At 52.2% G+C, this 26,921-nt stretch overlaps 1 protein-coding gene across 3 annotated transcripts; it reads right to left on the bottom strand.

Moving 5' to 3' along the window:
• Positions 1–8,647: 8,647 nt before the first annotated feature.
• On the bottom strand, positions 8,648–26,669 carry SYNDIG1L (synapse differentiation inducing 1 like). Of its 3 annotated transcripts, none has more exons than XM_087447758.1 (5): positions 26,608–26,669; positions 11,531–11,790; positions 10,927–11,390; positions 10,054–10,194; positions 8,648–9,898 (listed from the first exon to the last, which is right to left on the bottom strand). In XM_087447758.1, exons 3-5 carry the CDS (start codon positions 11,341–11,343, stop codon positions 9,740–9,742), a joined length of 717 nt encoding a protein of 238 aa, XP_087303884.1. In that variant the 5' UTR covers positions 11,344–11,390; positions 11,531–11,790; positions 26,608–26,669; the 3' UTR covers positions 8,648–9,739. The 3 variants fall into 3 exon arrangements, with proteins under 3 accessions (XP_087303884.1, XP_087303885.1, XP_004426410.1); XM_087447759.1 differs by having other exon boundaries at positions 10,927–11,387; XM_004426353.3 differs by lacking the exon at positions 26,608–26,669 and having other exon boundaries at positions 11,531–12,352.
• Between the last annotated feature and the right edge of the window lie 252 nt (positions 26,670–26,921).

Raw genomic sequence — 26,921 nt, 5'->3', positions numbered from 1 at the left:
TTCAGACCTACAGGAGCTCATTCTGACTAAAGATAGCTGTGGCTTTTAGGACTTGGCATTTTTCGTCAATGATTTACTGTGATAACAATGTGGCTACGAGCAGGTGTGTCAGAACAGAACTTAAGTGTGAAGTAAAGAGAACAAATGTTTTCCCTTAGGTGATATACAAGGTGAGCGAAAAGATCCTGTTCTGGGATAAACCTGATTTTTCACCGAATGAAAATACACAAACAAACCTAATTCCCAGTGGCCTCATAGGGACAAAGCTCTGGCCATTTGGAACCCTCCTGTTCAGAGAGCTCTGAATAAAGCAGACAACAGAGCCTGCTTCCTTGTAGGGTGTCCTACCAACTGCTTTACTTTATTCTCTCCTTCTCTTCGCAGGAGGTGATTTCAGCATGACAGCTGAGGTATGGAAATTGGACTTTGAGTGAATGCTAAAATAGACAAAGATGATTCGGAGGCTTGAGTAACACTCCATCCCACCCTCATACTTTCTTTTTATTACACAAGTTGTGCACATAAGAACTGTCACGAGATTGAGTGATCAGTACTTTAAATGAGACAGTGACGGCATGGCACCCTCGTGACCAGAGCAGGGCACGTTCCAAGATAAGGTGTGCCTATGGCTTGTGAGCTGGGCATGTTTCACAGTGTGAATTAAAAAAGCTGGAAATTTGTCCCAAGAACCAACATTTGGGAGAACTGCACAACTGAAACATACTCTGGCTGTGACCAGCTTTCAAACAAGGGGTTTGCCATGCCATCCCAGCACTGATTTCCCAGACACGAAGCTGCTGTTGACCGTGACAGGGTGCCCCCTCCTCTCCTCCGGGCCCCACCAGCTCCCTGGACCCTGCGACCACCTCCTTCTCGCATGCCCCTGCAGGAATTCTCAACAGAGCCACTCGGCATATAAACCCCCTTCATTCTCCGCTCAGAGTCCTGGGAGCAGGAGCACAGTGGAGCCACAGGAACCTGTCCCCTGTGGGTGGGGGTGCCAGCTGCACTGCCGCCTGGGAGATGCTGAGCTGGCGTGTGCCCACGAGAAATGAAAGCGCGCGTCCACACAGAAAACTTTGCCCACGTGCTCACAGCAGCAACAGTCACACAAAACGTGAAAACACCCCAGGTGTCCTCCAACAGGTGGAAGGACACGCAAAACAGATCTGTGCACACAGTGGAGCACTATTCGTCCCTGAAGAGGGACGGGTCTCCCCACGGGGAAGGCATGTTGCAAAACCAGGGCAGCCAGGGAGGGCAGCGCTGCTTCCGTTTACATCCACGAAACCTCAGCGCTCCCGGGCGGATCCAGGCGGAGAGACTGGGCTTGGGCCCTCCCCATGTGAATGTGCTGCAACGAATCACCCCAGACTGGTCAGCCTTTCGCCACCAGAAAGAAACAAACCAAACCGAATGGAGCCCCTTTCCCGGGATCATCCCCGCCTGGGGCCCCTTCCCAAGCAGCGGGCCCAGCAGAGCTGCGTGGAGGCGGACCCCCAAGTCCCCGGCACCCCCCCAGGCGGCGCTGGAGACCCTCACCTCGCCGTGCGGCCACCATCTTGTGTTGTTATCTAAGAGAAATGGCCATCCTTTGAAGGCTTTAATCAGGGAGGGTAACTCCATCAGATCTGCCTTTAGAAAAGTTCACTTTAGGGCCGGCCCGGTGGCTTAGCTGTTCAGTGCTCGCTCCCCGCTGCTGGCAGCCCTGGTTGGGATCCCGGGCGCGCACCAACACACTGCTTCTCCCTGCCATGCTGAGGCCGCGTCCCACATACAGCAACTAGAAGGATGTGCAGCTGTGACATACAACTATCCACTGGGGCTTTGGGGGGAAAATAAATAAATAAAATCTTCAAAAAAAAAGAAAAGTTCGCTTTAGCCAAAGGGAGGCAAGAGGCTATTTAGGAGTCTTTTTTTTCCACTGAAACCATCTTTGAAAAGAGACTAAACCGATTTATAATATCATTAGAGTATTTCTTTACAATAATAATTGGCCCCAGTCTTTTTTTAAATTATGGTAAAAAAACACATAAAATTTACCGTGGATCCATTTTCAAGTGTATGGTTCAGTAGGGTTAAATATATTCACAATGTTGTGCAACTGATCTCCAGAGCTTTTTCATCTTGCGAAACTGAAACTCTGTCCCATTCAACAGTAACTTCCCATCTCCCCTTTTCCCTAGCCCCTGGCAACCACCATTCTACTTTCTGTTTCTGTGAATTTGACAACCCTAGGAACCTCGGAGAATTGGAATCATACAGAGTTTGTCTTTTGGTGGCTGGTTTATTTCACTCAGCATGTTGTCCTCAAGGTTCACCCATGTGGTAGCCTCGGCCAGGACGTGTAGGAGGCTTTCGCGGGAGCTGAGTTAGAGCTGATGAGGGCTTGAACTAGGGCTTGGTGACAGAGAGGGGGAGACATAGAGGAGATCAGGGAGGTTTGGGAGAGGTAGAATCATGGGATTTAGTGACTGGCAAGGTCGAGTGAGGCTGTGCTCCTGTCTCTGGCCTTGGCCTTCAGAGGGGGCCGTGGACAGGCCAGTGGCACTCAGACTTGTGGGCTCCTTTGGAGGGTGGAGGTGGGGCTGAGTTGGGAGCAGAGGAAACTGAAAAAGAACCTCTTCTCTGTCCTCAGCCCAGAGCCTTGTGGAGACCAGAGGGGAAGAGGAGGAAGCAGCCACTCTGGCTTCTTTGCCCCCTTGTTTATATCTTCTTACAGAGAGCAGACCTCGCTGCACCGGAAGGATGGGTCTTTATGTCATCCCAGATGAAAGGCAGGAGGAGGTGGCACGTGTGTAAGAGTTCTGCGAATTGTCCCTATTGGGATACCGCCAGGCTGGGCACTGCAGGGGTCCACCCTGCTGTCTCTGGTCTGTTTCATCCTCTTTGGAATTTTAAAGCCCCTTCCACCTAGAAACCCCCTCCCTGCTCTTATCTCCCCCAAGAAGTAGGCGATTTTCCCCTCTGAGAGAGAAGTCACAGTGGAAAGAACCCTGACCCCAACCCTCTCCAGCTGTGTGGCAAGTCACTTCTTTCCCAGTGATATGCTCAGTGAGCATGTGCTGAGCGTCTACGGCAAGTGGGCCCTGAACCAGACCCAGCAATGCCGAGATCAGACACGAGCCCCGCCCCAGAGGGGCAAATGGGTTGTAGATGTGGCAGCGATGTCGATTTGAACGGGCGTGGTGGTGGCTCAGGAAAGGGGGCGGTTAGTTCTACTTGGTTTTGGGGTGGTGGGGGAGAGTTGTCAGACAGGGCTAGAGAAGATGAGATTTTCTAGAACTGTACCTTGGAAGATTTTTGTCAGTTTGGAGGAAAAGGTCAGGGAGTGGAGGCAGATAAGGGAATTCCAGGCAGGGTGAACATGGGAAACAGGCCTATGTTTTCAGCTTGTTACCAGCTGAGACCTGCTGAGAGGTCAGCAGGGTCTCGAAACACCAGGACTTGGGCTTTAATCTCTCGGGCTGTGGAAGGGGTGGGGTAGGGTGAGGAACTTCTGGCAGGGCGGTGGTCAAGTGGAGATATGGAAAAACATTTTCCACAGAGCACTTCCCAGACACCCGGTGCTGTGGTAGGAGCCAACATACAAGTATTAACTTGTGTAACAGTCACGGTCACCCTGTGCCGTACTCACCATCATGATCCAGTTTTCCAGATGGGAAAACACCCGAGGTTGCTCAGAAGCGGGGGATAGGATTTGAACTGGGTGTCTGGCTCCAGACTCCGGACTTGTAAGTACTGTGATAGGCTGTGTTTCCCAGGCAGCTGGGGCAGGGCTGGAGGGAATTAAGGAGGGAAAGTGGCCAGGAGTTGGGCCTTGCTGGCCTCGGTTTCCCTATCTGTAAAATGGGGACAGGAACACCCACCTGTGGTGAGAGAGCCGGTGTGAAGGTCCTTTGTGCCCTGAAGGAGCTCTGTCAATGTAGCCTGCCCCTGCTGCCTCACCCCTGGCCCTGCCGGCTGTCGCAAACATGCCCTCTGGCCCCTCTGGCCCCTTCCTGGCCCCGTCCTGGGTCACCCTGCCCTCTGGGAATTTCTTTCTCTGTCATTTCCTCATGGAGCTAGAAGTGGCTTTGAAGTGGCCTGGCTCCTTAGAGGGAGAGAGGTGAAAGCAGTTCAAGGGGTGTAGGTTGGAAATGTTGGGAAACGCAGATGGGCCGCACGAGCATCTTTTATTTTTATTCAGAACATCTGAATGTCTCTGTGGGCCCCCCACCCCTCCAGAGTGGCGCCTCCCCCTGTAGCAGAGAGGATGTGAGAGCACCTTGTGGGGGGCAGGCAAGGCTAGGCAAAGTTCTCCCCCTCCAGCCCCACCCCTCCCATGCCCCAGAGAGGGGTTGGCCCAGGAAGCCTTTGAAGCAGGAAGCAGCCTGGAAGGGAAGGCCGAGGGAAGCAAGTTTGTTAATATTCACAGTGGAGACAGGGGTCGTCCCTGGGTTTTCTGTGAATCCACAGGAGGCAGAGACATACCAGCCTTGCTCAGCAACTCCAGGACCTGGGAGGCAAGGCCTGGGCTTGACTCACAGATTGCTGGGTGACATTGAACAACTCACTTCCCTCTCTGGGCCTTGGTTGTCCCATCTGTAGCTTGAGGGACTGTGACTAGATCACCTCCCAGGTTCCGTCCTGCTGCAACATTCAGGATTCACATCCTTGACAACTTGGCCACTGACTCCTGACTCAACACACCCCCTTCCCATCCTCTGGGTGGGGCTCAGGCCTGGGTGGGCCCAGGAAATGTGCTGAGACTGTCTGTGGAAAGCAGCAGGGATGCAAGGGCAGACTGAGCAGTGGTGGGTTTGCCTAGAGCCCCCTCCCTGCAGCATCCTTAGGGAGGAGAGAGGCTGTGGGCACACAGATGATGTCTTTGTGAGCAGTGGAGACATTTGAGATATTTAACGGTCAGGGCTGCCCAGGCATGGACTAATGCACTTGGGCGAGGGGGGCTGCTGTGCCAGCTGTTAACTCTTTAGATCCTGGGGGGTGGGTGGGGTCCTGGGGGAGGGGCCAGGGAGGCAGGAAAGTGAAACATTTGGGGGTCTTGGGGCAGGGCCTATTTAGCAGCTGGTATGGAAGTGTTTCAACATTTTGACAATTCATGTGACTGTTGGTGACCTGCTGTCTATCAGCTCTGTTTGGGGGAGGGAGGGACGGGAAGGCTGCTGGGGCCCTGGGAACCACTTTCTAGCCATTTCCACCATCAGAAAAATTCCTTCACTCAGAGTGGGTAGCAGGTTACTCTTCCCAAGGCCCCTGGCCTGCCGCCGCCCCCAGGGTAGCCCTCCTCCCCCACACTGGGGTACACTGAAGGAAGGCTCCACCCCCACTCCTTTCCACATAGCACCCAGCCGGGGTAGGAACTTGCACTCAGCCAACTTCCCTCCCCCACTCAGGGCCCGTTTGGCACCCACCCTCAAACCCCCCACCCCCCAGGCAGGGACCTTTCTCATCTCATTCTGCCTGGTCAGTGGAGGAGGATGTTGAGGTGGGGTTGCAGGCTGCGGGTAGCGGGAGCAGGTGCAATTTAAGGGCAGCTGATGGGGGGAGAGCCCGGATTCCCCGTGCAGGGCCCCTGCTCTGCCGGCTACCCCAACTTCCCTGTGCAGCAATTTCGGTTTCTATTTTAAACAGTTTGGGTTAGTTGCTTCCCTGCCTTCCTGCTGGGTGTTTATAGTGAGGAAAATAATTGGTAATATTTGCACAGATGTGCTGGCACTGCAGCTCGTCACAGGCACCTTTACCCAAGGGACCCTCCCTGCCCCAGCCTCTCTCTGCCAGCCTGAGGAGGCAAACTGAAGGGGGATAACCGCAAGCCCTGAGCCTCCTAGGAGCCTCAGGCAGTGAGGCACAGGCAGAGCTGGGAAGCAGGAGGCCTAAAGCGCCCCAGGCATGCCCAGAGGCAGGCCTTGCTATGACGGGGGAGGGGGGGGGTGCCCTGCCCCGTGTTGCTGGGACTGATCAGGATGAGCCCAGGCTCCACAGGATGGGCCCTTCCTAGGGGGCTGCGGGAGGGAAGCCCCCAGGGGCTAGATTTCTGATTCCATTTTCTCCTGCAGAGCCTGAATTTTGCAGCTGGGGGGAGGGGATGGGGGAGGGTGAAAAGGCAGAGAGAGCAGGACCAGAGTTGAACATGGGAAATCATCTGGCTTCTTCTCCCCTGTCTCAAGGCCTAGAGCAGCATTCTGGAGGGCTGGGAAGGAGGTGGGAATTGTTTGGGCTGTGAGGCAGCCTGCCCAGCAGGAGCAGGCCTGGACTGGAGAGTGTGCTGTCCATTGCCCATTCCGGGGCCCAGCCAGGCTGGTGATGGGGTGAGACTGCAGAGTGGAAGGCCAGGTGAGAGTCCTCAGCCACTGTATCTCCTTCTTACCCCTTGCGTGTGCATGTGCTGTATGTGTGGGTGCACATGTGAGTGTGTGCATGCAGTATTTGTGCATGTGTGGGCTGTGGCGATGTGTGTGCGTGTTCATGGCTGCATGCCTGGGCCTGCATATATGTATATGCATGTAGGTAGGTGCAGGTACCTGCGTGTGCATGCATGTATGTGCTACACATGTGTGTAGGTGCATGTATGTGTCTTGGTTTGGGTTCCCCCAGAAGCCCACCCTGAGACAAGTGTTTAATTGCAGGTAGTTTATTGGGTGATGATCCCAGGAAGCACCGTGGAGGAGTGAGGAAGAAGTTGGGGAGAGGAAGGCAGCCAGTGAGGCACATGCTCTCAAGGCAAATTGCTGCTGCAGACCACTGAGCCTCAACCCGGCTGGGGAACCCTGAGAGCCAGTGTGGAACATGACCAGTGTTCTTTCAGCCAGAGGGCAGGAAATCTGGGGTGTTTGTCCACCAGCTCCCATCTGTCATTGGTTGAAAGCTGCCGACAGGCTGTTAGCTCTCCAGCACTTTTGTCTTGTCCTGCCTGTGGGCCAAGTGTCACAGAGTTTCCAGGAAGCAGCCTTTGGTGTGGAGGTAGATGCCAAGGGGATCTGGGTAGCACCACCGGGGCTGCTGCTGTGTGGCTGGTGTGGTGACGTGCTGCTCAGGCCCTGCAGGAATGACAGGCTTAGTCCTCCAGCTGCTGCGGGTACTGTCAGCACCAGTCTTCAGGGCAAGTCCCCTCTGAGGGCTGCCCCAGCTGAAGAAAGCTGCCTGGCTTGAGGTCACACCTCTTTTTTGGGTGGCCCACATCCAATCACTGATGATGAGCAAGTATAAAGGCCTGGCCCTTTGTCCCAACTTGGTTCAACTCTGAAGGGCATCCTGGCTCCAGACCCCACCTTGGGTTGGCTCAGACTGTCATTCAGGCCTGCATCAAGGCCTGACCTCCTCACCGTTCAGATCTGCCTCCTTCTCCTCCCTTCCTCATACGTTATCCCAAGAGCAGTCCCTAATCTACGTCCCGCATTAATCTCCAGCCCATGCAGCATGTGTGTGTGCATGCACAGCTGTGTCTTGCAAGTAGGCACATACAGGTGTGGGTGTGCCAGGTACCTCCATGCAGTGGCCTAGAGGCCAGGCTGGTCTTTCTGCAGGCCCAGGCAGGCTCCTGGGGGCCTGGGACTGAGAGCATATTGGGGATTTGGTGCTGAGGCTAGGGCCTGAGGCAGGCAGAGATGGCTTCCTCCCCATACCACCTGGGAGCAGCCCCCAGGAAGGAGGTGTGTGGGACTTGAGAGCGGGCATCAGGGGAGTAGGGCTCCTTGGTGCCCTCCCCACCCCTCATTCTGCATCCATCCTTGATAGCTCCAGGCAGCCCAGTGGAGCCTCAGTCACCCTGGCTCACATCTCTTCCTCCTGAGCTCAAGACTCTTAAGCCTACAGGGATTTTTCTTCAGACATGGACCTTGGCATGTCTTGCACAGACTCAAATGCAAGCTGTCACCCTATATCCACGCAACTCCAAGCAGAGTGGTCCTGGGATGGGGTGGGCACTCGGGCTACCCCTCCTCTGAAGGCCCAGGTGTGGGCCTATCCTCTTGAGAAGGCTACTGGAGGCCAGGAGCAGCAGACGTAGGGATGGAGGTCAGTCTTGGGGAAGAATGGGACGCAGGTAAAAGAGGAGGCAGGCGAGGACAGCAAGAGGCCCAGCGGGCACCGGGTGTTACAGAAATGTTTATTACAAGGATAAATATTTACAATACTGGGACATTAAAACTGCTGATCCTGGGCCTGTGGGACTTCATGGGATGCAGGGAGTGGAGGGCTGGTCAACGCATGGGGTGGGGGAGGACAGTAGGACAAGGTGGGTCAGTGGTGGATCCACAGCCCCAGGCTCTAGATGGGGCCCAGAGATGACAAGGTCCCCAAATGGTGCACGATGCCGACAGGCCTGCCTTCCCAATGTGCTGCACTCCTGACTGCCCAGATGTTTCGAACATTCTGGATGTTCCCTAGTGGCTGGGGTGTTGAGAGCAGCTCTGAGTGGGGGCATCAGTGAAGAAGCCCCAAGGCTGACTAGGGGCCCACCACTGACCCCCCCAGCATTCAGAGGCGGGAAAACATCACTGGCCTTTGACAGACAGGCTCGACCTTCTTTAAGTTGGTGGAGCCCTCAGAAATGGCTGCAGTTCGGCTCCAGCCCAGATGCTCTAGGCATAATCCAAACAGCTTGGAATCTGCCTTGGGAGGCTCCTGCCCCTGCCCCACCCCGCCCGCAAACACTAAGGACCATGGAAAAACAAATCCCTTAGATAAATTCTCCTCATCTTTCTAAACCTTGCTCATCTCCTTCAGGAAGCCTTCCTGAGCACTGCAGGCTGCTCAGCAGCCATGCCAGCCCTGGCTCCCTCCCCTCATCTACACTCACTACTCCCCAGGGTCTCTCCTCGCTGCTTTCCTACAGGGCTGGATCTAGGCCCCTGTACTCAGTGGCTGGTGGGCTGATGGCACACTCTCTCCATCTACCTGGGATGGCACCAGCTCAGGGTCCCCCAGGAGGAGCCCAGAAAATGATGATGGGGGCAGGGAACAGGGGCAGGGTGGGGAGGCCCATGTCATCTGGCAATATTTCAGGGCCCTCCAGTCTCTCTGTCATTGCATCTGCTTTTTGTTCCTGCCCAGAGAAGCTCCAAGAACCTGCCCTTGGTGCAGAGTTTACCTGCCTGAGACTCCTCTTCTCTATCTAGAATCTATAGCATCTTACAAGCCCACAATGAGATAAGCGCCCTTCATAATCAGAAAGACCAAGGGGTCCCTGCGTCTCCTGGCTGGCTGGGGTCTGGGCATCATGGGGCCAGAGAGTGGAGTTGGGGAAGCTCAGCTGTCCCCAGGATGGAGACTCCTATGGGCTGAAAGGACTGGGTCAGGTCCCCTGCCTCCCCAGCATCCCTTCTGTCCCTGTGATCTGCTATTCTCTGTGGAGAGGTTGGCAGAGTTGGGCAGGGGGCTGCCTGCAGGGCAGGAGACCATCTAGGGAATGGGCAGAATGGGCTGAGCTCCCAGCCGGCCTCAAGCCAGAGATAGGCCCTGCCTGGATGGCCTGGTGGGCAGCCCTACCCTCTCCTGCTTCCCAACACAGCCTGGGCTGGAGAGTGGTGTTCCCTGAACCTGCTCTGGGGCTGGTTGCAATGGGCAAGAAGAAGTGAAGGTTGAGTCCCGCAGGCTGCAGCTCGGGAGGCCTCCCTACCACAAGCCACCCTCACAGGTTGTCTTCAGGGGTCAGGGCTCTCCAGAGAGTCTGCAACCCCAAGCCCCACTGCCTCCTCAGGTGGAGTAGGGGAGTCAGGATGCCAGGTCCTACTGGGCACTAGCCGTGGCCATTCTGGGACATGTAAGCTGCCAGAGCCACCACCACGGCCACATAGATACCAGTCCCCACGGCGATGGAGAGTGTGGCCAGGAAGAGGGCTCGGCGGGAGGTGGTGCTGGCCAGGCGGAAGTCTCCCTTGGAGATGGCCTTGCTGGTCTAGGGAGAGAGATGTGCTGATGAAAGGGAGCATCCCCACGCCCAGCAAAACAGCCCCAGCCTGGCCAGCCCCTGACCCCATCCTGCAAACGCTCTGCCAAGCCCTCCAGTGGAGGGAGATGGCAGTGGAAGCCCTGGGCCCCACGTGCTCTTACCCCCTGGGAGAAGTAGAAGGCGGCGATGCCCAGGGGCCAGAAGCAGCAGAGCATGGAGAAGATGGTGAGACCCAGGTGGTCCCTGGGAGGCAGCATGAGGAAATTGTCTTCACTTTCACTCTCTGTTGAGGTTGCATCACTCTGCAAACATGAGTATGGTTTTGTGACCAGGCCCAGGATCACCCAGTGGCAATGATGTGGGACAACAGGCAGTCTCATCTGCTGTTGGTGAGAGCATGGGTTGGGCTTGGCACTCTCTATGGAAAGCCTTAACAATGACCCAATGATTCCATCCTTAGGAATTTATCACAAGGAAAGAATGCAAGTATATATATACAGGCATGGTCATCATCGGATAGTAATTATGAAAGATTAGAAACAATCTCAGTACCCAATGACCAGGAAATTGAGTTAATGAGAGACGGAAGAACTTACAATGGAATACTATGTAACTTTTAAAAATCACCTTGTAGAAGAATATGAAATTATGTGGAGCAATACTTAAATAGGTTGCTTAGAGAGAAAAATCAGGTTATAAAACTATGTAGAGCAAGATCTTTTTTGGGGAGTAGGGTGGGAAAAAAGGAATAAGAAAAGACTAGAAGATCATCAACTAAAATAATAGTATTATCTTCCAGTGGTTTTCTGTATTAAGTTTAAATTACTTATATTATTAAGAAAGCAAGAACAATAAATGCTATTAAAAAATTAAATAGTCAACCCTAGTTATTGTTTCTCAAAGTGTGGACAGCAGCTGTGTCAGAAGTACCTTTTCTTTGGTAACGTACAGATTCCTGGGCCCCAAGCCAGGCCTACTGAAAGCAACACCTGGACGTGGGCCCGGAAATCTGCATTTTAAACTCGTGCACTCACCTCCTCCTCCTCCTGGTCGTCCTCCTGGCCCTGCAGCTCCTCTTGAACCCCATAGGACACAGTCTGGATGGTGACATCCTCTTCCACTTGGCCAGGTTCTGTGGACTGCTCCGTGGGCCCAGCCTGGGGCTCCCTGCTCTCTGTGAAGCTGGTCTCGCAGCTGCCTGTCCTGGGCTCCTCGACCTTGTCCCTCCCCAGGAGGAAGCTGGGCCTGTACCAGGCCTCCACGGCCAGCTGCAGGGACCCCGGGTCGAGGATCTGGTGGGCGCGAGCAGGGCCAGCACCACCCAGGAGGTAGGAGTAGAGCTTCTCCTGGCATGACCAGCTGGGCGAAGCCTCAGGGTAGGGGTAGGGGCCATGGAGGTGAGCGGGGCTCCGAGGCAGCAGCGGGTTCTCTAGTTCGCTCAGACTCTCCATGGTTCTGGGAGCAGCTCCAGGAAGGGGAGCAGTCCTCAGAAAGCCTGCTGGGAGGGCAAGACAGACAGACACACTGAGGCCTCAAACCCTGCCTGTGCCACTGGCCGGCTCTGGGACCTTGACCCCTACTTAATTCTCAGAGCCTCCGTTTCTTTGTCTGTGAATTGGGGATAGCAGCAGTACTTACCTCATAGAGTTGGTTCATTCATTGATCCAGTCAACACATTTGTTGAGCATCAGCTCTATGACAGGCACTGTACAGATGCTGGGGATCTGATGGTGAGAAAGGCGGGAAGCAGGGAGAAGGAAGAGGATGGACACTTTGTCTTCACGGAGCTTACGGTCTGGTGGAAAAGACGCCTGCCCTGAAGAAGCGCAGCAGAGGGTGTAGGAATGCACGATGGACAGAACTGACACAGGGCGCAGAGAAGGCTTTGGAGCTGAGATCTGAAGGAAGAGGACAACTTCACAAGGCAAGGGGACGGGGAGCACATTCCATGCAGACTCCAAATAAAGGATGGTCGGTCTGAGAGGCTGGGAGAAGGCTGGTGTGGCTCAGGGTACAGACGGAGGTGTGAGATAGGGTATGGGGCCAGACCATGCAGCTCTGTTTAGGTCCAAGGGAGCTTCAGGGGTGTCGGCAGGGCTGACAGGATGAGATTTGGGTCCTGAAGCCTTCCCCATGGCTGTGGGTGTGGAGTGGCTTGGAGAGGGCTTGGCCAACTGTGACACCATTAGGAGGCTTTGCCATGGCTTCAGGTAAGCTGAGGACAACAGGGACTAATAGTGGGGAGATGGAGAAAAGGGGACGTGCCCTGGGAGATAGTGACAGGATTGGTGGCAGGTGGGATGTTGGGGTGAGGGAGGATTTGTTCTAGGGTTGGGTATGACCACACTTAGCTCAGAGCTGGGCACATGCCAGCTCACAGCTGTCAGCTCTTCCTGGGGCAGGTATGGTGTAGGGGAGGCACTTTAGGCTGATCTCCTCTCTAAGGCAAATTGTGACTTTTGAAAGTTCCTGTGGGGTCTAGGGCAGGGCCTCCTGGGCACTGAGGTCTGGACTTGCACATCCCAGCTGCAAGTGTAGACACGCTCAAGGGCTGGAGCATAGACACCCTCAAGGGCTGCCTCTCCCTCCTTTGGCTAGCCCTGAGCACCTACTGTGCACCTGGGAAGGGAGCATAGTAGGCGTTGAGGGCTGGCTGAAGGAGGGAAAGGCAGCCCTTGAGGGTGACTGCAACAAACCCACACACATTCTGGGGGGTGGCAGGTAGAGGTGTGCTGTGGAGAGAGAGGAGGGGCAGGCCAGGTGGCCCCAGGGACCCTGCTGTCCCCCTCCCAGGCCCATCATGAAGCTGGAGGGTGATAGGGTCATGGATTTATAATCCGAAGATCGGAGAGGCAGTCCTGGCCTTGATTCTTTGGGCAAATTTTCATGCCCTTTTGGGTTTCCTCATCTGTAAAATGCAGATGATAATCTGCACCCCACAGGGTAGTTTTAAGGATCCAAAGAGATGGCTGAGATACAGGTGTGTTGTAGATGACACTTGGGAGGGGCAGCTATGCTTACTTCTGGGCTTCCGAACTCGTCTTCACCCACCAAGGGCCATTTCCCACCCCCATCAGGTATCTGTTAGTGGGAAAGGGAAAAGTGTGAGGAGAGGTTCCTGCCTCAGAGCTGGGTTTATCTAGGCTCCCTTCCTAGTCCTACTCCCCATCAGGAATTCACAGCCAAAGCCTGACAAAGGGCCATTTCTACTTCTGCCACAAGAGAAATGGCTGGATTCTAGAAAGCTCGTTCTTGGGAAACCTGCCTTCAGGTTTCCCCATGAATAACGCCCAGGGAGTGGGAGAGAGCAAAGGGAGGAGGAGGGCCAGGCAAGACTGGGGAGGTCATGGAGGGTGTGTCCGTGGGGCGCCAGGCTCCCCTGGCTGGCCTGCGGGGAGAGAGGAGGGTGGGCTGTGGCCTGCCTGGGGGCAAAGGAGCAAGAAGAGGCTGCCTGTGGCTCAGAGGCTCTGAGCCCCTGAGAGGTGTGGAGTCTGGAGCTGGGGCTCCAAGAATGTCTAACACAGAATCCTGGAGGGGTGCGAAGAAGGGCATGTGGCCCAGGTGCCCAACTCTTCACTCAGGGAGGGCACAGATGGTGCTGGAGATGCCGGGCTGCCATGCCCCTCGAGACCCTGTTGGCACATTAACCAGTGCAAATTTCCCTTGAGCTGTCACCAGCTGTGGCTGAAGCTTCTCCACGTTCAGAGACGCACGAAGGCTTGAGAGGGGGTTTATCTGAGGTCACTGCTGTCTGCTCACAAAGGCAGGGGCCTTACTGCTTCTCCCTCCTCCTTCCTCTCCAGGCGTCAAAAACGCAGGGAGCCCCTCGGACTACAGTCACATGGAGGGGCTCCTTCCTGCAGGTGAGGAGCTGGGAGTGCCCAGGGAAGAGGCCCCCCAGATTCCCAGCACAACTGGTCTCTTCTGACTCCCAAGGGCAGCTTCTGAGCCCCTGTCACAGCTTCCCCGCACCAGCAGATGTGACCCACAGATGTGGAGCTGAAGGGCATGTGGCCATAAAGCTCATGGGTTTGGGAGTCAGGTACACTGACTTTCCATTCCTGATCCACCCCCATTAGCTTTTTGACCTGGCACCTCAGTTTGCCCATCTATAACAAGAGCGGTTGGGTTAAATGGTCACTGATATTGATGGTGGCACTAACATTCCACGATCCTATAGCTTTAAGGAGCCCCACAGAAGTGAAATCCCCCCACTCCCTGCCCTCTTTCAAAAGTCAGGGATAGATGAGCAGCTCAGAGCCCAGTAAGGTGCAGCGTCATCACCTTCCCTACCACGGCCCCTTGAGCAGGTTGAGGGAGGCAAAGAAAAGGCAAGACGCCTCTTTGCCAGGTGGGCAGTGGAACCATGGAGTCATCGCCCAGCTTCCCAACTCCCCCTGCGCTGCCCCTGTCCCAGCCCTGCCCCCTGCCCATCTCACCCACCCTCTGGGATTCTAGGACATGGCTCCCCAAGATTCCCCAGCCTCTCCACCAGCTGGTCTTAATTTATGCCCCTCTACTTATAGCCTCAAGGGTCCCTGTTGCCATCCACGTGGGCAGAGATATGAAGGGGCCTTTCTGCGGGGGTCGGGGTGGGGGGGACTGGCCTCAGGGCCCTCAAGGCAGATTGATGCATCAAACTTGCCCCTGCCCTTTGCCCTGCCTCACCAGGAGGCTGTGGCAAGTTACCTGTCCAATCCTCCAGAAGGAAAGGAAGGAATCAGGCCCTGGAGCTCTGGAGACTGTAGGGGCATTTGCAGGGCACTGGCCCAGGGCAGGGAGGGGCAGCAGGGTCCCAGCTCATCCCCCTGCTCCTGCCAGCCACCCTCTTTTGGTCAGAGTACACCGAGCTGAGCCTCCAAAATCCAAACCACACAGCCTTTCCTGGATTACGCCCCCCACACGCACACACACTCTGATTGTGCCTTTGGGCAGAGGTTCTCAGCTCTTCAGACACGAAGATATACGACCCTAGGTTTTCCCCAATAGGTACAAACTGGAAGCCACCTGAATGTCCAACAAGTAGGGACAAGTTAAATAAATTATGGTCCAACAATAAAGTGGTACAAGGCCTTTGAACAGCTTTACGAAGAGGAATGACATGAGAAATGCTCGTTGCAGATTCGATGAGAAGGACGAGAAGACAGTGGGATGCGTGTGTAATCTCAACTCCGCCAAAATGTCAGCAGTGATTAGCACCAGGGGTGGGAGCACAGGTGCTTTTCATTTTCTCTTTTACACCATGTTTTTTTTATTTTCCACATTTATTTTTTACAATGAGCATGTACTACTTTTGAACCAGAAAAAAAAGTACGTGTATAGATTTCTTCTGAGCCAAATTATCTAAAATCAGTTTAAAACCTCCCCAGGCTCGAGGTGTTTCTTCTGGATTTGGAGGCTGAGCACAGCATCAAAAGCTGCCCCCCTCCCCTGACACACACAGATAGGCACGCACACACACACACAAACACACACACACATCACTTCCAGAAAGCAACCCATGTTAGGGGCTGCAGCACATGCTCACAGTCCAGCTGAGGGTCACGGTTCTCTAACAAGTCACGTTCTCCCCATAACCTGCTCGGGCCACACAGCAGTTCACTGAGCTGATCCCGGGGATCCAGCAGTGAGTCCTGGCCAGAGGGAGAGGTGGCAGGTCCCTAGGCCTGGCCTTCTCTGCACTTGACCTGGCCTGACCTTTTGACCTGTTGCTTAGGTCTGCCTCTCCCTGTTCCCTGGAGTAAGGGCCCAGTATTCAAAGCAAAGAAATTTTCTTCTCCCCCTTTGTGGCCTGGTCTCAGCTGGACTGTGTGTGCCTACTGTGCGTGTGGTACTGTGTGCCTGTGCACTTGCTGGTGAGCATGCCTCTGTGTGTGTGTGCACATGTGCACTCTGCTCCAGAGAAAAGACATGAGATGTCTGAGATTCTGAAGCTAAGATGATTGATCCAAACTGTGCAGTGGGAGGTAAAGGTCTGGGCCCCACAGAGGAGAGGGAGAGAAGGTGGATCTGTGATGCCACAGCCCCGGGCTTGATTCCTTTTGAGATGAGAACTGAGCTGGGCCCTAAGGTTTTCCACTGCTTGCTTTGGGGAAGGAGAGCACACTGCCACCTCCCAGACCAGGGACAGGAAACCATCCAGGAACCCACTGGAGTCCAACTGCACCGGAGTTCAGTCATGCTATGTAACATCAGTTTGCTTACCTAGTAAACGTATGGAAGAGATAGCAGGGGTTGATTTTTAACAGCTCAGCTCAGTATGACCCTAGGATTCTATTGGGAGAAAAATAATAATAATTTACACTTATTGAGCTTTTTGCCAAGTGCCGGGAACGGAACTGTTCTGAATGCTCATTTTGACTCTGTAATTCTAGTGGGAGAGCAACAATAGAATGGGGGCTTCCTCTTCCAGCTGTTGCAGACTAGCTTGTGTCACACCAAACCTGCTGATAATAGCTAGGAAAAGCTAGGGGGACATATGAAGGCATCGAAGAATCAGCAAGGGAGCAAGAACTTGAGGGGGTCAAGGTGCCAAGATCCCAGAGGAAAGAAGCATGGGGAGGTGAGCCTGACACCCAGCACCACTTGCCCCTTCTTACAGCTGTATCAGGGGCTGGGGAGAAAAATTGGAGTTCAGGGCCTATTAAGGCAGAAGGTCCTCAGGAAACACCCCTGGTTTTCAGCTGGGACCTCTTTAGGGCTACCCTCTAGGACTAGGAGCAAACTAGAAACAGATCAGCCCTCACAAGGACAGAATCCAGGCTTTGAATCAGCTCCACCCCTAACTGGATTCAGGTGATCTGCACAGAGCCTTGCTGCCCGCCAGAAGTGAAAGTTGTCTCAGGGCATCGGTTCTCAGACTAGTGAGCATCAGCATCACCTGGAGGACTTGTTACACCCAGATGCTGGATTCCACCCTCACAGTTTATGATTCTGGGACTGGCCTGAGAATTTGCATTTCTAACAAGTTCCCGGGTGATGTTGATGCTGCTGGTCCAAGGGCCACACTTCAAGAACCGCTGCTCTGGGGCCGGCCCTGTGGCTTGGTGGTTAAGTGCGCGCGCTGCGATGCTGCTGGCCCGGGTTCGGATCCCGGGTGCGCATCGAGGCACCACTTCTCCGTTCATCCTGAGGCCGAGTCCCACATACAGCAACTAGAAGGATGTGCAGCTACGACACACAACTATCCACTGGGGCTTTGGGGGGAAAAATAAAATAAATAAAATCTTAAAAAAAAAAAAAAAAAAAAAAAAAAAAGAACCGCTGCTCTGATAATCACTGAAAGAAGAGTAAAACAATGTATAAGCAGCAAGCTAATAGATGGGGAATATGAAAAAATAAAACTACTCGATTTATCCAAAATGAGGCAAGACAAGGTGGAAAAAGGAATATAGAACAGATGAGACAAAGAAAAAACAAACAGTAAGATGTTAGACTTGCACCCAAGTATGTCAGTAATTACATTGAATGTAAATGGAATAAAATTGCCCATAAAAAGACAAAGATAATCCCATCGTGTATTACTCCATTTGTGTGAAATTCTAGAAAAGGCAAAACTATAGTTACAGAAAGCAGATCGGTGGTTGCTAAGGGCCCAGGGTACGGGCAGGGATTGACTGCAAAGGGGCATGAGGACTTTTTGGAATGGGGGAACTGTTCTATACCTTGATTGTGGTAGTGATTACATGACTGTACGTAGTTCACAAAACTCACTGAATTGTACACTTAAAATTAGTGACTTTTAGGGGCCAGCCCAATGGTGTGGTAGTTAAGTGCGCTCATTCCACTTTGGTGGCCCAAGGCTGATGGGTTTGGATCCTGGGCGCGGACCTCCACGCCCCTCATCAAGCCATGCTGCGGCGGCGTCCCATATATAGAGTGGAGGAAGATTGGCACAGATGTTAGCTCAGCAACAATCTTCCTCAGGCAGAGAGGGGAGGATTGGCAGCGGATGTTGGCTCAGGGCCAATCTTCCTCACCACGCCCCCACCCCCAAAAAATAATTAGTGACTTTTATTGTATGGATATCGTATCTCAAAGCTGATTTATTTAAAAGACAAAGATTGGATTTTTTAAACAATAAAATCCAACTGTACGCTGCATATAAGCAATGCACTTTAAATATAAAAGTACAAAAAAGTTCAAAGTAAAAGGATTAAATAGTAATAACACCTCACACTTAAGTTCCTATGTGTTCCAGGCACTGTTTTAAATGCTATGTATTATCTCATTTAATTTTTACACTAACCCTATGAAATCTATGCTGTCATTATCTCCATTTTACAGATAAAGACACTGAGGCATAAGAAAGCTGTGAGTGCCCACCAGCACACAGCTGGTGGGTGGTGAGCTAGACACAAACTCTGGAAGTCTGACCCCAGAGTCACTGAAGTCTAGTGCCACTATGTGTCGGCTACCACTTACTGAGTGCTTGCTTTGTTCTGAATACCATGCCAACTGCTTCAAATGCAGTATCTCATTTACTCTATCCTCCTTCACATGTAGGGGAACTGGGGGCTCAGAGAGGTTAAAAAGGTTTTCCCAGATCACACAGCTGGAGAGTGGCAGAGCCCCATTTAACCACAGCTCATGCTGGCCTGAACAGCAACAAGTCCTCCAGGATCATCTGCAGGGGTCGGGCCCAGAGGAGGTTTGTTGCACACACTGCCTGGTGGCTCTGAAGTGCCTGGGTAGAGGCATCATGGGCACTGTTAAAAAGAGGCTAAACGGACAGCATGATGTGTGACCAAGAGTTGGGTCATATCCTTGGGGTAGGTCCAGCCCTTACCAGAACCCTGTAAAATTATAACAGCTGCTATTTACTGCATCCTCACATAAGCCAGGTGTTTCATATACTTTATCTCAAAACTTAACAACTGATGAAACTGGCTATTATTATTTCCTATTTTTCAGATGAGGAAACAGGATCAGCAAAGTTAAGTAACTTGCGTAAGATTAAACAGTGACTGGATTTGAACCCATGTCTAATTGAGTCCAAAGCCTGGGCTCTCATTTACTAGGCCTTGCAGAGCCTACCTGTGTGTAGCGGGTCGTGATAAATGGTGTGGGCGTGAGAGTGGTGAGGACTTGGTCTTGAATGGGTTAAAATCAGGGGCCTTAGCGAAGGGAATGGGAAATGGGAGCTTTAAAAGAATGGGGTGATTTAGCAGCCCAGGGGCGGCTGCCTAGATAACCTTCAGGTCTGGATTCAAGTAAATACAGAGCCATTGTGAGGAAGCTTAGCTGTTGAGCACTCTCTCTCAGTACAAGAAGGATTGCTTCTAAATTGAAAGATAAAAGCCAGAACTTTCTAGTAGGGCAGAAGATTAAATATAGGTGATTAAAATCCAGGGAAGAGGTGAAATCTTTAAGAATAGGCATTAGACCATCCATAGTCAGATAATATGTAAACTGTTCTGCAAACTGTGAAGTGCTGTGACTATGGTGGCTGTTTGTAGATGACTTGGGGCTGGGTTTGATGATTTCTGGCCTGTAAGCAAGATAGCCACCAAGCCAGCTTGGAGTCACAGCTGCAGCTTGTTGCATCTGACAGTACAGAGAGAAAGAGTCAGGGGTCAGGAGTAGGGAGGAGGCCTCCTCAGGAGGCTAACACCATTGGTTATCCTTTCTCTCTCCTCTGTCTTCAACTGCTCCTAACTCCTGATCCTTCCTAATGGCACTTAAACAGATTGTAGTCTCTCTTGCTTAAAAAATAAATTGTGGGGCCAGCCCGGTGGTGTAGCAGTTAAGTTTGTGCACTCCACTTCGGAGGCCCAGGGTTCACGGATTTGGATCCCAGGCGTGGACCTACACACTGCTCATCAAGCCATGCTGTGGCAGCTTCCCACATACAAAATAGAGGAAGACTGACACAGATGTTAGCTCTGTGACAACCTTCCTCAAGCAAAAAAAGGAAGATTGGCAACAGATGTTAGCTCAGCGACAATCTTCCTCACCAAAAAAAAAAAAAAAAGGAGTAAAAATGTTGAAAAAAAAAATTGTGATGATTGTAAAACCTGGCTGCCAATACTTAGACACTCCTCCCATCGAGAGGTGCGGGGGGGCGGTCTATGTCCCTCCTCTCTAATCTGAGTGGGCTTGTGACTGCTTCAACCACAGAGCACAGGAAAAGTGATGTTATGTGACTTCAGAGGCCAGGTTATAAAAGGCCATGCTTCTTTCACCTTGCTCGCTGGAGTGCTTACTCTTGGAACCCTGAGCTGCTCCGTCGTAGTTGGACTACTCTGAGGCTGCCATGCTGGAGAGCCCGTGTGTGTAGATGTTCTGGTTGATGGATCCTGCTGAGCCCATGCTTCTGGTAATCCCCAAGATGCCAGACATGTGAGTGAAGCCATCTTGGACTCTTAAAGCCAGCCCATCTGTCAGTCGAATACCACTGGGTGACCTTTGTCCATGCCACATGGAGTGGAATAATCCACATAATGCCACAGCTCAACCCTGCATGAATTTCTGACGCCCAAGGTCATGAGGTATAATAAAACGTCTGCTGTTTTAGCCACTAAGTTTTGGGGTAGTTAGGCAGCAACAGATAACCAGAACATCTTTCCTCAGTGCCATTTCCCTCCTTCAGCTCCTGTCCTCTCTCTCCCTCACTTTACAGCAGCGTTTCTCAGAAGCCTTGTCTCCACTCACATCAGAATACTTCAGCTCTCAGCTCAAAAGTCACTTCCTCAGGGAGGTCGTCCCTACATCCTCAGTCTAGATTTAGGTTCCCTGGTTATTTGTTCTCCAGGGTCCAGCTCTTCCTCTCAAAGAGCTTATCACAGTCTCTATTTATATATGTGTGATTCATTGATTAGTATCTTTCTCCCTCACCAGATTGTGAGCTTCAAGAAGGTGGGGACTGTGTCTGTCTTCCTCATGCCTACAGTCCCTTGCCTGGCATACAGTAGGCACGCAATAAACAGTTGATCTCATGAATGAATGAGTGAATTAGTGAGTGAGTCAGATAGGTGTGCCGAGGCTCCCCTGTAGGAAAGGACTTTCCAGGGTCTGGGATGGATGGAGCACACCTGGCTGGGGCACATTTAGTTCTGTACGATGAACGTTCCTGATCAGTTACTTCAGACCAGTTCTTGGAATGCAAAAATAAACAAGAAATGGTCATGGCTTTGAGGAGGCGTGGGGAATACAGACGAGCAAATACAAAATTTCAATACAGTGGAGTGAGTTGCGCTAGCAGCACGCGGAATGCTACAGGTGCACTGGTAAGGGGCTCCTATCCTGGGATGGGAGTGGAAGCGATGGTAGGAGCTAGGAATAGGCTTTCAGAGCAGGTGACATCTGAATGGAGTCTTGAGGGAAGAAGATGAGTCATGTAGGTGAGACAATGAGAGAAGGGCAGTTCCAGCAGAGGAAACAGCACAGAAGCATGGGGTAGTGGTATGGAGGGGAAGTCTGGGGGGTTTGGTATTGATGGAACCAGGCAGGAGAGGTGGGAAGGCCTCCTCTTCCATACAGAGAAGCTTTTTCCTGTGGGCAGTGGGGAGTCAATGACAGTTGTAGCAAGGAAGTGACATGGTCACAGTTGTGTTTTAGAACAGTGGATAGAAGAGATTTGAGGTGAGTGAGAATGGAGGCTGGAAGTCCTGTTAGGAGCCCATCTTAAAAGTGCAGGAAGGAGAGGATGAGGACTTGAACATGCCCTCTGGCAAAATGGTTGGAGAGGAAGTGTCCTGCCTGAGGAGCAGTTAGGAGGCTAAATGAATAGGACTTCATGGTTAACTAGAAGTGAGGGAGAGGGAGGAACCAAGAGTGACTCCCAGGTTTCTGGCTTTGTCAACCAAACAGAAGACAGTGCCAGCTGAGACAGAAAATCTAGGGGAGGCTGCTGGTTCAAGAAGGTGGCCTGAGCACAAATGACCACCTCTTCCTCTTCTCCCTAAGGTTCTATTAAAATGACAGGGCATATATTTTTAAAAGAATGAAATCATAACAAAATTGGAAAACAAAAAGAATGATATCAGTGGACCAGAAACATTGAGGAATTTCTGGCAGATAAAGAACAGATGAAATTCCTGGTGAAGAAATCAGTACAGAGAAACCCGCAGCCCAAACACCAGAGGTAGGAACAATTCCCATTCAGGAGACAGGCCTGTTAGGGAAACAAACTTACCCAACTTCAGAGGAAATCCACACCAGCTGCCTAAGCTAGCCAATACGTTCCCTTACTCATAAATCTGACTGGACCACAAAGGATAATGAAAAACAACCACACGAAAATAAAAGAGATGGACTACATAAACAAATAGAATAATTGACCCAATAAGATTCCAAAATCATTCAAGTTACAGAAAAGATCTTTAAAATTTTTTTGAACTTACATCCTCAGAGAGATATAAGAGGACATTGCATCCATAAAACAAGAATAGGCTGCCACAAAAAAGGAGCAATCAAAGAACATGAAAGAGTTTTGGAAATTGAAAATAATTGTCTACATTTTCAAAACTTCGGTGGAGAGACTGGATAATAGAATGGACACAAAGACTAACTTCTTAATGTAAAAGAAAAAGTTAATGAAATTCCTCATGACATAGAGCAAAAAGACAAAAAGATGGAGCATATGAAAGAAAGTTGAGACACGGAAGAGAGTTGCAGAGGTCCAACATCCATCCAATAGGAGTTTCAGAAAGACAACAGAGAGACTGGAGGAGAATAATATTAAAGGAGCAGAAGCAGAAAGTGTTTCCTGAGCTGGAAAGAAAAAAAAGAATATTTAGATTGAAAAGTCCCAGCAAGTACCAAACTGGAGAAATCACGCACGCGCGCACACACGCGAGCACACACACACACACACGGAAGAGCAGGATGGGAAGGAGAAGTGGAAGAGTTTGGTCTTAAAGTGTCTTTGGAATACTAGAGTGGAAACTCTGTCTGGCCATTAGGTGTATGGAGTTGAAGCCCTGGGTAGTGGTCAGGGCTGAAGATAGATTTGAGAATTATCAAAGGACCTATGGAGAGGAAGGAGAAGAGAAGAGCAGAGGAGAGAAGACGGCTGAGGAGGGAACCCAGGAAAGAGAGAGAAACAGCTAGAATACTTCTCTGCTGCCCGGGGAAGCTTCTAAGCTGCTGTCTTCCTGCGAACATCAGTCTACCCTCTTTTCTATCCACTGCCACCCTGGGCTCCCATGGGCTGTTGCTGGACTGGCCTCTTCCTCACAGCATAATCCACCTCCTAGAGGATGGGCTTGTGGCTGACAAAGGTCAAAACTGCTGGGAAGATTGGGATGGTGGCACCACTACTCAAATTAGTCCATTTTCAAGTGGAAATCAAATCTCTATTCTTGCTGAAACAACCTGTCTCTCCACTGAAGCAGCTCATTTCCACTTAGAAGCAAACAGCGCATCTAATGGTGGAAGATAACACACCGAATGTAGAGGTAGAGCATCGGGCCCTCACTCCCTGCTTGGTTTGCTTGGGAGGGTGGTGGTGGTGGCAGCTGCAGCGAGGAGGGAGAAGAGAGAATAGGGAGGAGGCAAGAGGAGAGAGGACCTGGATACAAAGAGCAGGGATGAGATCAGTTTTTATTGTCCCCCGACTTGCAGTAGAGGGGAGTCTGCTCCAGGCAGGATGCCCACCGAGCCCCTGAGAAGGGGAGGGGTTGGAAAATGCCAAAGGTTTAGAGAACTGGGATGTTTCTCCTTCTCAAAATGAAGGCTGTTCCTTCTGCTTCTTTCTCCCTGGAGTGGTGTACTTTGGGGCTGGAAGTCCCTCTAGGATGCACAGATGAATTGGTCTTTGAACTTGAAGGTAATTAATAATGTGTAGATGTCTCCAGATATTCTCTTATTCTCTGCCTCTGTCATTTTGTGTGTGCCACCCAGGGGAAGGGACATGCATGTGTGTATTTCAATGTTTCAATTTCTCTCTTACACACACACACACACACACACACACACAGGCCGTGTCACATTTCTCTCTTCCTCTTCCTCAGATCCTCCCCACCCCCAGCCCCAGATAACCAAGATCAGCCAATCATTTGCCAAGGTTGACTCCCTTCTTCCCTTTAAGGCCTTGCAGAGAGGGTCAGAGTAGGAGCCTCAGCAGGGGAGGCAGGAGGGGAACACAAGAAGTAGCCTGTGGGTAGTTTTCCCTGGTTGGGAGAGGAGCCAGATGTATTTAACTGGGTGACCAGAGATGCCCTGCACCCTGAGAGCTCTGGGGGTGAGGTTTTCACCCAGACAGCTGCAGAAGGAGGAATGGTGCATTGTTCTAGTCCCAGCAGCAGGCCAGCATCCCCACAGACCAGTCTGGCAGAAAATAACGCCCCTCTTTATGCTTGCTGCTGCCATCACTTGGTTATGAGGGTTAGTGACTGTCCATTAACTCTGGAGAGCTGATTCTCGCCAGTGCTGCACCAACAGCTGGGAACCAGAAAGTGCTGACATAGGGTGGGGGGGTTGGTCCCCCACCCTGCCTGGGCGCTTGCGGGGTAAGTCGGAGAAGTCACTGGCATGGCTTATTCAGCTCTACCCAGCTCTACCAATTAGCTAAGGTTTTTCTGAACATCGGCTTGGCCTGCCACAGTTGAGGAAAATTATTGTTAGAGCTCATTTTGTTTTTATATAGAAAAAGCTTTCCTTGGGGATGGATCTTTCTTGACTGTCCCCTCCTCCAGTCTTCTTAGGAGGGGGATCTTGCCAGGCAGGGTCCTTGGGAGGAGATGGCCAAGGACTGGGTCCCGGGCCCTTGGCTACTCACAAAGGATCTTAGGATGGAGTGCTTTCCTGGCTTCTTGTCTTGGAGGCAGGGGCCCTCCCTGCTCAGCAACTCTGTACACACTCATGGCTTTCCCAGGGAAATAAGGACAAGAGGGGGATCTTAAGAAAACACTAGAAATATAAATGGCTTTTTCTGGTTCATATTGCTCCCTTCTTCTCCATTGATAAAATCCAGTTCTTTACTAAAAGGACATTAACTTACTCTTCTAACCAGGTTAATGAAACTGCTATCCTGTGCTCAAGGAGAACTGAGGGATTTGTGGGCTCAGGACAGCACTCAGAAAGCCCCACAGAACATCAGGACTTGGAATGTTAAAACTCACCTAGTCCAACCCTCTTCTTTTACACATGAGAAAACTGAACCATCAGAGGGGAAGTGACCTGACTAAGACACTCAGTGGCAGATCTGAGACCAGAACACAGGGCTCTTGACTTGCAGTCAAATGCTTTTATTCTGAGATATTTTAACACTTCATTTTCTTATTTTACACCCAATTACTGAGTCCTTACTATCTTCCAGGTGCTATGGGGGAAGGGAGGTGTGGAGGGAGGCAAAGAGATGAAAACCACACAATCCTTGCCTTCAAGGAGCTGTTTCCCCACATCTGTGATCCTTGGGGAAAAAAATAAAAATAAAAACTGTGAGTCAGACTCGCACCCTATACTGTCTTCTATGGGTGATGATGGAAGAGGAGAAGGGGAAGGGAACCCTTTTGGCCCCTCAAGATTTGTAAGTTGGCCTTCACTGACACTGGAACCCCAGGGAAGCCAGGACAAAGTGAGCCATGGCTGGGAGAAAAGGGGGTAGGGGTGACAATGATCAAGTGACTGTCAGCAGGCCTGGCTGGTGGATGGGAACAGTGACAGCAGCTCACACTGGTATGGTGACATACAGTTGACAAACCTTGACAGTTGACAAACGTTGTTTCATTGAGTCCCAAGGCAATTCCCTAAGGTGAGCAGAGCAGCTACCCTATCCCCGCTTTAGGGATGAGGAAATCGAGGTTCAGAGAGCTCAGATAACTGGCCTAAAGCCAATAAATGCCCAACCAGGAACTCCTAGTCTAGTGCTCTTTCTACCACTGGCAGTGGGGAAGTTGTGCTGGGTTGAGAGGATGGGGATAAAGCAGTGGTCAGCCACAGCGAGAGGCCAGTTTTCTTCTATGCAGTTTTACTTTGATTGCTACATTCTGCCACTCAGAGAACTCTGCTCCAAAGAACTGGAAGCACTTTGCAGGCCTGAATGAGCTCATTCACCACACTCTTGCCAAAAAGAGGGAGAACTCCAAATGGACGCTCTGTCTAGGGTCAACAGCATTCAGGCACAAAATAGAAAACAGGACGCAGCTTCCCCACTCTTTGCCCTCATGCACCAAGTAGTGTGATGCAAAACCAGCCTCCTTCCATGAGAGTCAAGAGGGCCACAGGAAAAAATGGAGGTATTTTCTGGTACCTCCTTCCTTCCCTGGAGAAATGGATTAATCAGTCCTAAGGGGCCTGGCACATCTCTTGGCCCAAGGGCCATTTCCAGTGCAAAGAAATCTTGAGGGGAGTGGGCCACAGCCCACAGATGAACAGTCTTAGGGGAGGAGAGGGGGAGCTTAGTGAAGCTGGCTCAGATTTCCCTAGTGTAGCAGAGCCCTGATGGGGACTGGGGTACCAGAGTCTCATCAGCATTCCTTGTGGGCAGGGTGTCTCAGAGCTTGCTGAGGTCCGGGTCAAGGCCTGGTGGTGTGGGGTCAGAGTGCCCAGTTGCCTGTCTGGGCCCCAGTCTCTCAGGCCCTTCCCAGCATCCCCAGCCTGTAGGGTGAGGGGTAGGGATGGACTTGGCGCGATCTCTGGCAGCGCGTAAGGTGAGGCCAGCAGGGAGACAGTGCCTCCCATCCCTGAGAGAGGTCCCACCGCCCTCCCCAGCTCAATTCCGGCTCGGCGCCTAGCTCTGCGATCCCGCTACGCCCCAGACGGCCCCTTACCTGTCCCGCCGAGGACGGTCCCGCCTTCTCCGCGGGGTTTGGGGGCCCGGCATGGGCCGGCGAGCGACGGCGGCACCGGCGCCTTGCGGCCGCGGTGGAGCTCCCAGGCGGGTGCCTCTGCTCCCCGCCCCGGGCCCCTGCCGCCGCCGCCGCCGCCGCTTCAGCACCGCGGACAGCTCCCGCCCGCCGCCCGCCGCCGCCCGCCCTGCCCGGCGAGGTCCTGGGAGCCCCGCATCCTGGCCGGGCCCCGCCGCCGCCGCACAGCCCTCAGCCCGGCCGGAGGCGGCTCCGCGCCGACTTGGGAGAGCAGCGAG

This window comes from Ceratotherium simum, chromosome 24 (genome assembly GCF_057802395.1).
Source record: "Ceratotherium simum simum isolate JZ-2026a chromosome 24, ASM5780239v1, whole genome shotgun sequence".
Lineage (NCBI taxonomy): Eukaryota > Metazoa > Chordata > Mammalia > Perissodactyla > Rhinocerotidae > Ceratotherium > Ceratotherium simum.
The sequence above is the reverse complement of the archived record's forward strand: the minus strand, read 5'-3'. Positions and strand labels throughout refer to the sequence as shown.